Source organism: Neoarius graeffei, chromosome 1 (genome assembly GCF_027579695.1).
Source record: "Neoarius graeffei isolate fNeoGra1 chromosome 1, fNeoGra1.pri, whole genome shotgun sequence".
Taxonomy (NCBI): Eukaryota; Metazoa; Chordata; class Actinopteri; order Siluriformes; family Ariidae; genus Neoarius; species Neoarius graeffei.
The window spans coordinates 70,131,977-70,145,931 of NC_083569.1; the positions used below are offsets into that span (position 1 = coordinate 70,131,977).

A 13,955-nucleotide genomic window follows, 5' to 3' on the forward strand; every position below is an offset into this window, starting at 1 on the left:
GTGGCAGCGGGGGCGTGGCCAAGCGCCGGTCTGTGACAGGAGGGCGGAGTCAGGGAAGGCAAGTGGCAGAATCACTACACCTGTTGTCGATTAACCTGTGTTTGTGTGTGTCTTCCCAGTGACTGCGCCCTGTTTAAAGAGGGAGAGCAGAGAGCAGGGGAGCTCTCTCCTGCACCTGAAGACGCGTGCGTGCGTGCGCGAGCGAGTGAGCGAGCGAGCGACTGGGAGAGTGTGAAAAGCAAAAGCTGAAAAGCTAAAATAAAAGCTGTATTTGCAAACCTGATCTCTGTCCTGCCGTCCTCTGTGCTCCACCCCTTCGTTAGAACTGTTACAGTGGTGCTGAAACCCGGGATCTGGAGCACAGCAGCCTAACAGCCCCATGGAGTCCTCCCCGTTCGCTGAACTGGTCCACGCCCTCGCCACGGCCCAGCAAAGCCAGCACCAGGCGCTACTCACCCTCCAAAAGGAGCAAGAACAGCGGTTCGAGGCCCTGGTGTTGGCCCAACAAGAAGATCGACAGGAGTTCCGGCACCTCCTCACGTCGGCGGGGTCCACCAACGCTCCCACCATGGGCCTGTCCCCCCTCACCCTAACAAAGATGGGCCAGCAGGACGACCCCAAGGCATTCATCACGCTCTTCGAGCAAGTCGCGGAGACCTCGGGGTGGCCCATGGAGCAGCGCGCGGCGTGCCTCCTCCCCCTGCTAACGGGAGAGGCACAGCTGGCCGCGCTACAGCTCCCCGCCGACCGCCGGCTGGCCTACACGGACCTTCGCCGGGCCATCCTCCAGCGTGTGGGGCGGACCCTGAACAGCAGCGTCAGCGCTTCCGCGCTTTGCGCTTGGAGGAAGTTGGCCGGCCGTTCGTGTTCGGCCAGCAACTCTGGGATGCCTGCTGGCGGTGGTTGAGGGCCAACAACCACAACACCGAGGGGATCATCAACCAGGTGGTGCTGGAGCAATTCATCGCACGCTTGCCAGCGGGAACCGTGGAGTGGGTCCAGTGCCACCGCCCGGCGTCGCTGGATCAGGCAGTCGAGCTGGCGGAGGACCATGTGGCGGCTGTCCCGGTGGCAGGACAGCAGACAGCCTCTTCTCTTCTCTACTCTTTTCTCTCTCTCTCTCTCTCTCTCTCCCTCTCCTCCTGTGTCTCGTCCTCGCCCCATTCCCCCACCGTGGAGGCGGGGGCCGGCGCCAGTGCCGGCCCGCCGCACCCGTGATGCCCTCCCGTTTCTCCCTTCTGTGTCTGTCTCCCCCCCCCCCCCCCCCCCCCTCAGGTGAGTGAGCCCCAGAACACCAGTGCGGAGAGGAAGCCCGGGCCAGTTTGCTGGTGCTGCGGGGAGCCGGGCCACCTCCAACAACAGTGCACGGTCATGGAGGTGGGCGCGGTGGCTCAGATCCCCGATGCACCAGGAGCCGCCCTCGATCAGGCCGGAGCGTATCGCATACCGGTGAGTATTCGAGGGGATACATATCAGGCATTGGTGGATTCTGGTTGTAATCAGACTTCAATTCACCAAAGCCTGGTGCAAAACGAGGCATTGGGGGGAGCACAGGGGGTGAAGGTGTTGTGTGTGCACGGGGATGTTCACAACTACCCTTTGGTGTCGGTCCACATTTTTTTCCGAGGGGAAAAATTTATAGTGAAGGCGGCAGTTAATCCTCGCCTTACCCACTCTTTAATTTTGGGGAGTGATTGGCCGGGATTTCGGGATTTAATGATGTGCTTAGTAAAGAGTGGGTCCTGCTATTTAACAGGGGGAGGTCTCGGTGTCGCTTTGGCGGGAGCAGCTGTCACAGAGCCATCTACCGTACGTCATCTCCGCGTCAGAGTGAGGAGCCACCGGCCCCTCCTCTCTCTACTGGGGAATCCCTCACAGATTTCCCATTAGAGCAATCGCGAGACGAGACTCTGCGATATGCGTTTGACCAAGTGAGAGTAATCGATGGTCAAACGCTCCAGCCGAACACCACCCCGTCCTTCCCCTACTTCACGATTATGAAGGATAGGTTATACCGAGTGACACAGGACACTCAAACTAAAGAGCGAGTCACGCAACTTTTAATTCCAAAGAGCCTCCGGGAATTGGTATTCCAGGCGGCTCACTTTAATCCCATGGCTGGACACTTAGGGCAGGATAAGACACTAGCCCAAATAATGGCCCGATTCTATTGGCCGGGGATTCGCGGCGATGTCTGTAGGTGGTGTACGGCATGCTGCGAATGCCAGTTAGTAAATCCAGCGGCCATTCCAAAAGCGCCTTTGCGCCCCCTACCATTAATCGAGACCCCATTGGGATGGATCTCGTCGGGCCATTAGATCGGTCAGCACAAGGGTACCGCTTTATATTAGTTCTGGTGGACTATGCAATGCGATACCCGGAAGCAGTGCCTCTGCGCAATATCTCAGCACGCAGTATTGCAGAGGCGCTCTTCCGTGTTATCTCCCGAGTTGGAATCCTGAAAGAGATTCTGACTGATCAAGGCACCACGTTTATGTCACGGACACTGCGCGAACTGTATGGGTTATTGGGGATTAAGCCGATCCGCACCAGCGTTTATCACCCACAAACGGACGGTTTAGTGGAACGGTTCAATCGCACCCTCAAAAATATCATTAAAAAATTCATAAGTGAGGACGCACGTAATTGGGATAAGTGGCTCGAGCCCTTGTTGTTTTCAGTACGAGAGGTCCCCCAAGCCTCCACGGGGTTCTCCCCATTCGAATTATTATATGGGCGTAAGCCGCGCGGCATTCTAGACGTGCTGCGGGAAAATTGGGAGGAGGGACCTTCACAAAGTAAGAATGAAATTCAGTACGTTATGGACCTGCGCGCAAAACTCCACACGCTCACCCATCTAACCCAGGAGAATTTGCGGCAGGCCCAAGAACGGCAAGCCCGCCTGTACAACAAGGGTACGTGCCTTAGGGAGTTCACACCGGGAGATAAGGTACTCGTACTGTTGCCCACATCGAGCTCCAAATTGATCGCCAAGTGGCAAGGACCCTTTGAGGTCACACGGCGAGTCGGGGACGTCGACTACGAGGTGAGGTGAACGGACAGGGGTGGGGCGCTACAGATTTACCACCTCAATCTGCTTAAACTCTGGAATGAGGAGGTCCCCGTGGCGTTGGTGTCGGTGGTTCCGGAGAAGGCGGAGCTGGGGCCGGAGGTTCAAAAAGGGGCATTGGCATCACATACCTCTCCGGTCCCCTGGGGAGACCTGACCCAACTCACGGAGGTCGCCCAGTTGCAGACCGAGTTTTCGGATGTGTTCTCACCCCTGCCCGGTCGCACTAACCTAATAGAGCACCACATAGAGACGCCCCCGGGGGTGGTAGTGCGTAGCCGCCCTTACAGGCTACCCGAACACAAAAAAAAAAGGTGGTTCGGGAAGAACTTGAGACCATGCTCGAAATGGGCATCGTCGAGGAGTCCCACAGTGACTGGAGCAGCCCGGTGGTCTTGGTACCCAAGGCCGACGGGTCGGTCCAGTTCTGTGTGGACTATAGAAAAGTCAACGCGGTGTCTAAATTCGACGCGTACCCAATGCCTCGTATTGATGAGCTGCTCGATCGACTAGGCACTGCTCGCTTTTATTCGACACTGGATTTGACGAAGGGATATTGGCAGATCCCCTTGACTCCACTATCCCGAGAAAAAACAGCCTTTTCCACACCGTTTGGTTTACACCAATTCATCACACTTCCGTTCGGGCTGTTTGGGGCGCCCGCTACATTTCAGCGGCTGATGGACAGAGTCCTCCGCCCCCACACCACCTATGCGGCCGCCTACCTTGATGACATTATCATCTACAGTAATGACTGGCCGAGGCATATCGAACATCTGAGGGCCGTCCTTAGGTCGCTGAGGCGAGCGGGTCTCACAGCCTACCCGAAGAAGTGTGCGATTGGGCGGGTGGAAGTACGGTATCTGGGCTTCCACTTGGGCAATGGGCAGGTGCATCCCCAAATTAACAAGACCGCAGCAATTGCGGCCTGCCCGAGGCCCAAGACCAAAAAGGGGGTGAGACAGTTCCTGGGGCTGGCTGGCTATTATCGGAGGTTTATACCTAATTATTCTGACGTCACCAGCCCGCTGACTGATCTCACTAAAAAGGGGGCACCAGATCCGGTCTAGTGGACGGAGCAATGCCAGCGGGCTTTTTCTGAGGTAAAGGCCGCACTGTGTGGGGGGCCACTTTTACACTCCCCTGACTTTTCTCTCCCCTTTATATTACAGACCGATGCGTCAGACAGAGGGCTGGGGCCGGTTTTGTCCCAGGAGGGGGAGGACCGCCCAGTCCTATATATCAGCAGGAAGCTGTCGGTGCATGAGGGGCGCTACAGCACCATAGAAAAAGTGTGTCTGTCTGGCAATCAAGTGGGCGGTCCTCGCCCTCCGTTACTACCTGCTGGGGCGCCCTTTCACCCTCTGTTCGGACCACGCGCCCCTCCAGTGGCTCCACCGCATGAAGGATGCCAACGCGCGGATCACCCGTTGGTATCTGGCACTCCAACCCTTTAATTTCAAGGTGGTCCACAGGCCGGGGGCGCAGATGGTCGTGGCAGACTTCCTCTCCCATCAAGGGGGGGGGGGGGGGGGGGGGGGGGGGGGGAGTCGGCTGCAGGCTGGACGGCCGCCCGGCCTGAGTCGGGCAGTGGGGGTATGTGGCAGCGGGGGCGTGGCCAAGCACCGGTCTGTGACAGGAGGGCGGAGTCAGGGAAGGTAAGTGGCAGAATCACTACACCTGTTGTCGATTAACCTGTGTTTGTGTGTGTCTTCCCAGTGACTGCGCCCTATTTAAAGAGGGAGAGCAGGGGAGCTCTCTCCCGCACCTGAAGACTTGTGTGTGTGCGCGTGCGACTGGGGGAGTGTGAAAAGTAAAAGCTGAAAAGCTAAAATAAAAGCCGTATTTGCAAACCTGATCTCTGTCCTGCCGTCCTCTGTGCTCCACCCCTTCGTTAGAACTGTTACACTCAGTTACTGAAATTCATGCTAAGCATCGATGGAAAGCTGGCAACTAACATGTCTGCCACTTTGTGCCTGATCAATTTCCATGCTGATCTCAACAAACCTAGGCAAATTACTGAGTATGCACCATTCAGAGGCTATGCGCATCATTTTGCATTTTTATGATGTCATCATGTCTCGACAAGTAATTTGCAGTGTTTTTTAAATCACAAAAATATAAAATGAAGTATTTTTATACAAAATATGAAACCATTTTCATCAATACTAGCAAATACAAATTACAAAGTCTTATTTTATATTTGAAATAGGTCTTTTAAATACATGTCATAAATACTGTTTATCCCTGTTTACAACCATGAACAACCAAAAATACGATTGCATGTCAGAAAATGTCAGCAAGCAGGATCTGGTACTGAAAAGCCAACTTTTCTCATTTGGCACTGATTTCAATGAAATGTCTCAGTCCAAGTTTTTGAGCAGCTATATTCAAATTTGATTTATAAAGGTAGTTTTAATGGACATTAATTTCTAGTTGGACTCAAGTAAATACAGTTGTGGTCAGAAGTTTACATACAGTGACATGAATGTCATCTTGGATATGAATGTCATGGCAATATTTGGGCTTTCAGTAATTTCTTTGAACTTTTTTTTTCTGTGGCAGAATGATTGTACAGCATACATCTTTAATTAAAAAAAACCACTAGAATTTGGTGCACAAGTTTTAATTTTCTTTGGGTTTCCTGAAATCAACACGGGGTCAAAATTATACATACAGGGTCAAAAATTTTGCATACGCTCACTTAGATTATTAATTCAGAGGTGCTGAAACTTCCAAAATGTCTCTCATCTTGCCAAAGCCGAGGTCTCTTAACTTCCTGTTAGTGATCATGATTGACTACAGCTGGTAGCTTCTCTTTGCCTTCATAAAAAGGGTTTGTTTACAGCACTCATTGAATTGACCAACACACAATACAATGGGAAAGTCCAAGGAGCTCAGTGCCGACCTGAGAAAGAGGATCACAGATATACACAACTCCAGAATGTCTCTTGTAGCCATTTCTAAACAACTGCAAATTCCAGGATCAGTTCAAACAATTGTGAGCAAGTTATTATGAGGTGTAGTCACTTTGCCAAGCCACTTTGCTTCAAGAAAACCCAAACTGTCACCCTCAGCTGAAAGGAAATTGATTTGGATGGTCAGGAACAACCTGGGAACCCCCATGGTACAGTACAGCCCTGCCATGACCTGGAAGCTGATGGATCACTGTCTCCAGTTCAGATCACCATGGACTAAGAGGCTGCTATCCAAGAAATGACCCCCTGTTCCAAAATCAACACCTTCAAGCTTAAAGTTTGAAGCTGACCACATGGACAAAGAAAAAGCCTTCTGGAGGATAGCTGTATGGTCAGATGAGACAAAGACTGAGTTGTTTGGCTACAATGACCACCATGTACAGAGGAACACTGTACCAGCTGGTGGTGGTGGTAGGATTATCATGCTCTGGGGCGGTTTTGCTGCCAGTGGGACTGGTTTGTTGCACAAAGTAGATGGAATAATGAAGGAGGACCACCTCAGAATTCTTCGGCATAAACCATCAGAAACTTGAACACGACTTGGGACTTACAACAGGACAATGAACCCAAACACGCATCAAAGCTGGTTGTGGAGGATAAAGAAGGCTACAGTAACATTAAGCTTAAAACAAGTCCTGACTTCAACCCTATTGAAAATATATGGACCATGCTTATAAGTCGAGTCCATGCCAAGAAAAAAAAATTAATTAAACTCTACCAATTTGTCGTGAAAGATCCAACCAGAATTCTGCCAGAAGCTTGTTCATGGTAAACAAAAATGTTTGGTCAAGGTGAATCTTGCGAAGAGACATTTTACCCAAATATTAGGTGTGCTGTATGTACAGTATATTTTTGACCCTGTATGTATAATTTTGACCCTGTGTTGATTTCAGAAAACCCAAAGAAAATTAAAACTTGTGCACCAAATTCTAGTGTTTTTTTTAAAATTAAAGATGTATGCTGTACAATCATTCTGCTACAGAAAAAGAACAGTTCAAAGAAATTACTGAAAGCCCAAATATTGCCATGGCATTCATATCCAAGATGACATTCATGTCACTGTGTGTGAACTTCTGACCACAACTGTACTGTATGTAAAGACAAAGATGACAAAATTGGCTTGAAGGCAGGATTTGTTTTTGAGCTGAAATATACAGAAATTCAGAGTTGATGGAAACTTGTGTAAATAGCACAAGAGAATGCATTTGCCCGAATGTCAGAAGATTGTGAGAGTGAATCACAACAATGCTACAACCATCCATGCCCATGAGTCAAAGAACAAGCTGTCTAGGTAGGAGGGATCACAATATGGTCTTTTATCAAATGGCCTCATTTATCAGTCTTTCAGTAAAAGTGTGATGTTAATCTTTCATCAGCTGAGGCACTTGTTTACAGCTTACCACTATGCACAAACATACTGGTCCATTGTCTGTTTATATGACAGCATTTCTTTTGTTAGAACCAAATGATTAATGTGCCATAATTTACAGGTATGTGTTGTCCTGCATACTTTTATTTTTCATATTCCTTCATTGAAGCCAATAATATGACCAATGCAAACAAACAAACAGACAAACAAACAAAAAATGCATTGGTTCTCTTTGTCCTTATAAATTATCTGATTTTAAATCAATCAAAATGAGGTTTACAGCAATTAGTCTCTATGCATTAATGTACACACTTCTGAGTATGATTAGGATATTAAAGTATCCAGCTTGATAGATGAAGTACATTGAGACTAGAGTACCAATCAAAAGTTTGGATATACCTACTTTTTTTTCTGTATTTTGACTATTTTCTATATTGTAGAACAATACTGAAGACACCAAAACTATGAAATAACATAAGAGCCTTCAAAGTCACCACTGTTTACCTTGATGACGCTTTGCACACTATTGGCATTATCTTAACCAGCTTCATGAGGTAGTTACCTGGAATGCTTTTCAATTAAGAGGTGTGCCTCGTGAAAAGTTAATGCATGCAATTTCTTGCCTTCTTAATGCATTTGAGATCAAATAGTAAATAATAAAAATACAGTAAATAGCCCTATTCCACAACTGTAGTAATCCATATTATGTCAAGAACCGCTCAACTAAGTAAAGAGAAATGACATCCATAATTACTTTAAGACTTGAAGTATCTTTTAATTCATAAAAATAAAGAAAAACTATTGAACTAGAAGCTGTGTCCAAACTTTTCTTTGGTATTGTATGTAGTGACTGCTGTGTTCCTAATAAACAGTGGTGTGTGTGTGTGTGTGTGTGTGTGTAGATACTCTACAAACACCATCTATCAGTGTTGATATGGTGCGATTTTATCAAGTTCTGCTATAGGTTTTACACAGCAATGACACTGAAGTGTTTAAAAATACTAATACCAATGCAATACAGACTGCCTTATCAGTGTGACTGCTGTACTGAGAATAGTTCATCACCCAACTCGTATCTGGTCAGTGGTCTTTTTCCACTGGCTGACAGGCTGAAGTGGAGTGCAGCTGATAGTGTAGTGTGTACAGCGACCCATGATGGATGTAACTGTGTACCTACAAAGTATCTATCTATATGGAAGGTGTACCTGATAAACAGGCCACTGAATAGACATGCGTGTAAGATGGGTGTACCGAAGTGGTAGTGAAGTACTGTATAATAGGTTTGTTATATTATACTGTATAAATAGTCTATGATGTACATCGTTTTTGCAAAATGCATCAGAATATTAATCTAATATACACCATATGTACAAAAATACACTGCTATTTTAGTAGACAAGTACCCAGTGTCTGTTCATTTACATGTTTTGCTGTGTTGTTTAGGTTGGCTATGAAAATGCCGGCACAGTGGAGTTCCTGGTGGACAAACATGGGAAACACTATTTCATCGAGGTCAACTCCCGGCTCCAGGTGGAACACACTGTTACTGAGGAGATCACTGAGTGAGTTTGCATTCATATTAATCCAGTTATGTTCACATAAAAATGAAAAAGGAGAGGCTTGTGTTTCTTTCTTTCTTATTTTTTTTGCATATTATCCATGTGCAAAGTATGGAGTATGTGTGTCCAGCCGTGTCGATTTGCATAGGTGAACAGACAGACAGACCGCCTTCCTTCAGTAGTATAGATAGCAGAGTTCAGATCATAGCCCCGCACTTAAGAGAATATGGTAATAGACTGACCTGATTTTTGATGGCTTTCACTGTATGACGGCCATACATGTGTACATACGAAAGACGTACCGTATGTGTACTACCACAGGGAACCTGACCATAAGTGCAAGGCAACATATCTCATAAAAACTTGACCACCGGACAACAAAAATTGTATCTGTATTTACATAAAATAGATGTTTTGTTTTTTCACCACTTATTTTTAATTTGCTTTTTAAAAAAATAGCATGGGAATATTTACTAACACATTTTACGAAAAATATTCATGACCGTTTCATATAAAACTAGTTACCAGTTTTATTTGTCCACTAGCTTGTTGGACAATTGTCAGTTTCTGTCATGTAAGGGCAAGAGACAGATTTAATCACAGGAAGAGTTTTACTGAAAGCATACTAGCAAACAGATCCAAAACGTAGACAAAGTCAGAGTCAAAGAACAGGCAGTGGTCCAGTGAGGCACAGACAGGATATCAGAAGTAATACAATACTCACAGTTCAAAAACACAAACAGGATCAAAACCAGAAAAGCAATACAAAATACAAGGCTTTCGCAAAGTCTGTGTGTTACTAAGAGTCCTTATATATATGCGCTGTGATTGAGCTCTAATCAGGAACAGGTGTATGCTAATTAGTCCTCATGGTGTGCATATACTTTTCAGTCTGCAGCTGCGCGCTCCAAAGGTCCAAAGCGGAGGTGAAAGATGTAACCGGACAACTATTTGACATATCAAGTTTGATATTTGATTGTAATGAAATAGTAATGATGTAAAGTGAAAGCACTGGTTCACTGCTGTCCACCAGAGCATGCCTTACTTTTGTCTGTTGTGTTATTCCTTAGTCTTAAAATTGATCTTTAAAAACTTAATACATGCACATTTCCATAAATACATAAATAAGCCATTTATCACTAATTTGCATAGCCTACACATTTTAAACATATAAATTTGATTAATATATAGTGTATTGTACTAATGCATATAACATCCTACTGTAAAAATCTTATACATTTATTACTAACCAGACGTATAAACTTACGGACTTTTTTTTTAAATGGCTCTAATCAATATTTTTTTTAAGAAAATTATACCACAGTAATATTAAAGCCACTCTCAAAAATGTGTGGAGTTTGGGGTTAAATACTTGCGACAAAAAAAAAAGGCTCATGCTGGAGCCTTGGTGTGAAATACTTACCCCTGATACTTACCACATATTTAATGATGAATATGAAGTGACGAACATGAGGTTTTGAAGGTTATAGCTCTCTCCAAAATATGAGAATTAATCAAGCTGGGGTTCGGATGGGCCTCCTGATAAAGTCCTATTCAGTCTCCTCATCAGGACTCACATGCTGCCTTCTACTAGGAGGGGCTTCTTCATCCCTTTCCTCTTCATCCCTCCTTGTCTTTCTACCCTGGCTTTCGACAGGAATTCTCATAAATCCTACACCATAATCCTGACCCACCACAATGCCTTCTAGGTGAAATTCAATGAGAAGAAGGAACATGTGTGTGGTACAAGATGGACTCAAGACGGTACAAGACAGACTCCTCACAAGGGATGGGGTTCTGAAAAGAGCTGCTTCTTTTCCTCTTCCTTCTTGATGGGATCAACAGGCATTCTTAAAGTGCTGAAAATGTATCTTAAAGGGGCTGGGTTACTTGAAAGGGAGACACTTCTCAGAGACCCCTCATCCTCATTTTCGTCACCACCATCTTGTTCCTCCTCATACTGAACGGGCATGTGCCACCTTGTACATATGCGTACGTGTGCACATACATGTACGTATGTATGTGTGTGTGTGTGTATGTGTATGTATATATATATATATATATATATATATATATATATATATATATATATAAAATATGAGCGATTCCACGCTTATGGGTACTGAAATGGGGACATGAACTTATTCACCTAAAACCATTTCTTTTTTTACCATCAGGTCACAAAACATGTAATCTTTAATGAATGATATGTTAAAAGATAACTTTCATTTTCTGAGATGTAATAAAAACATATTTATATGCCAAAGTCAAGCCTATGAGTTCCAAAATGATGTCTGTTACATTACTTCTGTTACGATTGTCCATCTCGCGTCTGTTACAAATTAATTACAATCTAGCTATATACCCTGTTAATCTTATTGAAAGAATGAGTATGTTTATTCTACTACACATGTTTATTAATTATATTTGCTAAAACATCACCTTCCTATGTTTCAAAAAGTAATTCTACGTTGTTAAAATTGAGAATATATATGTCCACAACACTTCTGTTACGTTCTGACTTTGGCATATAAATATGTTTTTATTACATCTAAGAAAATTAAAGTTATCTTTTAACACATCATTCATTAAAGATTACATGTTTTGTGACCTGATGGTAAAAAAAAGAAATGGTTTTAGGTGAATTTTTAAAAATAAGTTCATATATATATATATATATATATATATATATATATATATATATATATATGTGTGTGTGTGTATATATATAATATATGTGTGTGTGTGTATGTCTACTGTCCTTACTGTCCTTGTCGAGACCTTCCACTGACAGTTATTAATACAGCTAATTAATACTATTCCTACACTTCAACCCTCAGTAACCAAAAGAAAAATGTTTGGTAACAAGATGATCCATGATAAGAGCTCAAGAGTAAAAGACGGTTGCATGTAATAGATAGCAAAACTGTTGAGTGCAGTTGATAGGCATGCTAAATCAGCTTCCATAACACCCATTGCTTTTGCAGAAGAGAGAATGAAATACATCATTCATTGTTTCTTTTTAACATGTATAGTTATCAGTAGTGGAAGTATTCAGATCCTTTACTGAAGAACAAGTAGCAATAACACATTGGAAAATCCTCCAAAAAAAGTCCTACATTGGAAATCTTGCTTAAAAGTTCATAGGTATTATAAAAAAATGTACTTAAAGTATGAATCGTAAAACTAGGTGTCGCAGTGGTGTAGTGGTTAGCACTGTTGCCTCACAGCAAGAAGGTTCTGGGTTTGAGCCCAGCGGCTGATGGGGGGCCTTTCTGCGTGGAGTTTGCATGTTCTCTGCGTGGGTTTCCTCCGGGTGCGCCGGTTTCCCCCACAGTCCAAAGACATGCAGGTTAGGCTAATTGGTGACTCTAAATTGACTGTAGGTGTGAATGTGAGTGTGAATGGTTGTGTTTCTATGTGTCAGCCCTGCAATGATCTGGTGACTTGTCCAGGGTGTACCCTGCCTCTCGCCCATAGTCAGCTGGGATAGGCTCCAGCTTGCCTGTGACCCTGCGCAGGATAAGCGATTACAGATAATGGATGGATGGATGGATGGATGGATGGATGGATGGATGGATGGATGGATGGATAGTAAAACTACTCATTATGCAGAAAAACTGTCCGTCATTGTTTTCCTTTTATATTTGATGCTTTTGGATTACTATTACTTCTGCATTTGTTTGCTGTGTTTTACCACTGTAGTTATTTAAGGTTGAGCTCTCAACCTTATGTTTGTAACGTTATGTTTGTACGTTTATAACATTGCTGACAACCAAGTATCTCTAAACATACAGCTTTTCATGAGCTCAGAAAAACAGTCAGAGGGTGAAATAAAGAGCTTTGTGATTATACTGTTCCAGTGAATCCACGAGGTGTTTTTTAAATTTATTTATGAATTTGTCTTTTTTTTTTTTTTTGCTTAAGAAGTAGTACAGTTTTCTCAGACCATAAAGGAACTCTTAATCCTTCAGTTTATTACAAACATTTAAACTCAAAAATCACCAAATTTGGAGATTTGGTTTTCACTGGACAGGAAGGGAGTGAAAAATGATCATCTTAAAAGTAACTAGTAGCTACAGTTGTCTGACAAAATGTCAGAGGATGTGAGATCAAATGTGCCACTTCATTGGATAAGTGTAGTGTTAGTGTTAGCATTATCTTTCATCCATGAAAACACTAACACTGGATATGCTTCAGAAACCATGCGCTTTATATTGTACAAAGCTGTATTTGGTCGTAAAACAGTGATTAAAATTGACACACTGAGTTTTCATTCCTTTTTGACTGCAATGTATCATGCCTTCAGAATGAAATTGGTATTGTTTGGGACTAACTTTATCTTAGTGATGTTTTGAAGTAGGGTGTACAATAGCCAGTCATGGACTGATAAAATTCATGCTTTTGTTGAAGGCGTTCCCTGTCGTCTGAGATTAATCAACATTTAACATTGAATATCACAGCCTACACAATGTCTACACCAAAATACTCTGATCTGTACCCAATATAACCTCTGGCCACTGGCCTGATTGGCAGAAATAGATCAGACATGAATCTAACACGCACTATCTCTGTTCTCGGTCTCTCTGACCCCTGGCATATTGCAAATAAACCATATATTCCATAAAATGATGTCAAGTTCATTTGTATAGCGCTTTTAACAATAAACATTGTCGCAAAGCAGCTTTACAGAATTTGAATGACTTAAAACATTGGTCCAACCAATTCACTTCATAAGTCAAATAATTAGTTCATTAAGATCCACCTGTGTGCAATCAAAGTGTCACATGATGTCTATATCAATCAACCTGTTCTGGAAGGACCCTGACTCTGCAATACTACTAAGCAAGCAATATGAAAACCAAGGAGCCTCCAAACAGGTCAGAGACAAAGTTGTGGAGAAGTATAGATCAGGGTTGGGTTATATATTTAAAAAAAAAAAATCCCAAACTTTGAATATCTCACAGAACACCATTAAA

General features: G+C 44.0%; 1 protein-coding gene across 1 annotated transcript in view; it reads left to right on the forward strand.

The window, feature by feature from the left end:
• The window catches only part of pcxb (pyruvate carboxylase b), a 482,389-nt gene that overhangs the window by 80,095 nt on the left and 388,339 nt on the right, over window positions 1–13,955 (forward strand). The window contains exon 7 of the mRNA XM_060924639.1: window positions 8,861–8,979. Coding sequence (XP_060780622.1) covers window positions 8,861–8,979 — 119 coding nt within the window. The remainder of the gene's footprint in view (window positions 1–8,860; window positions 8,980–13,955) is intronic.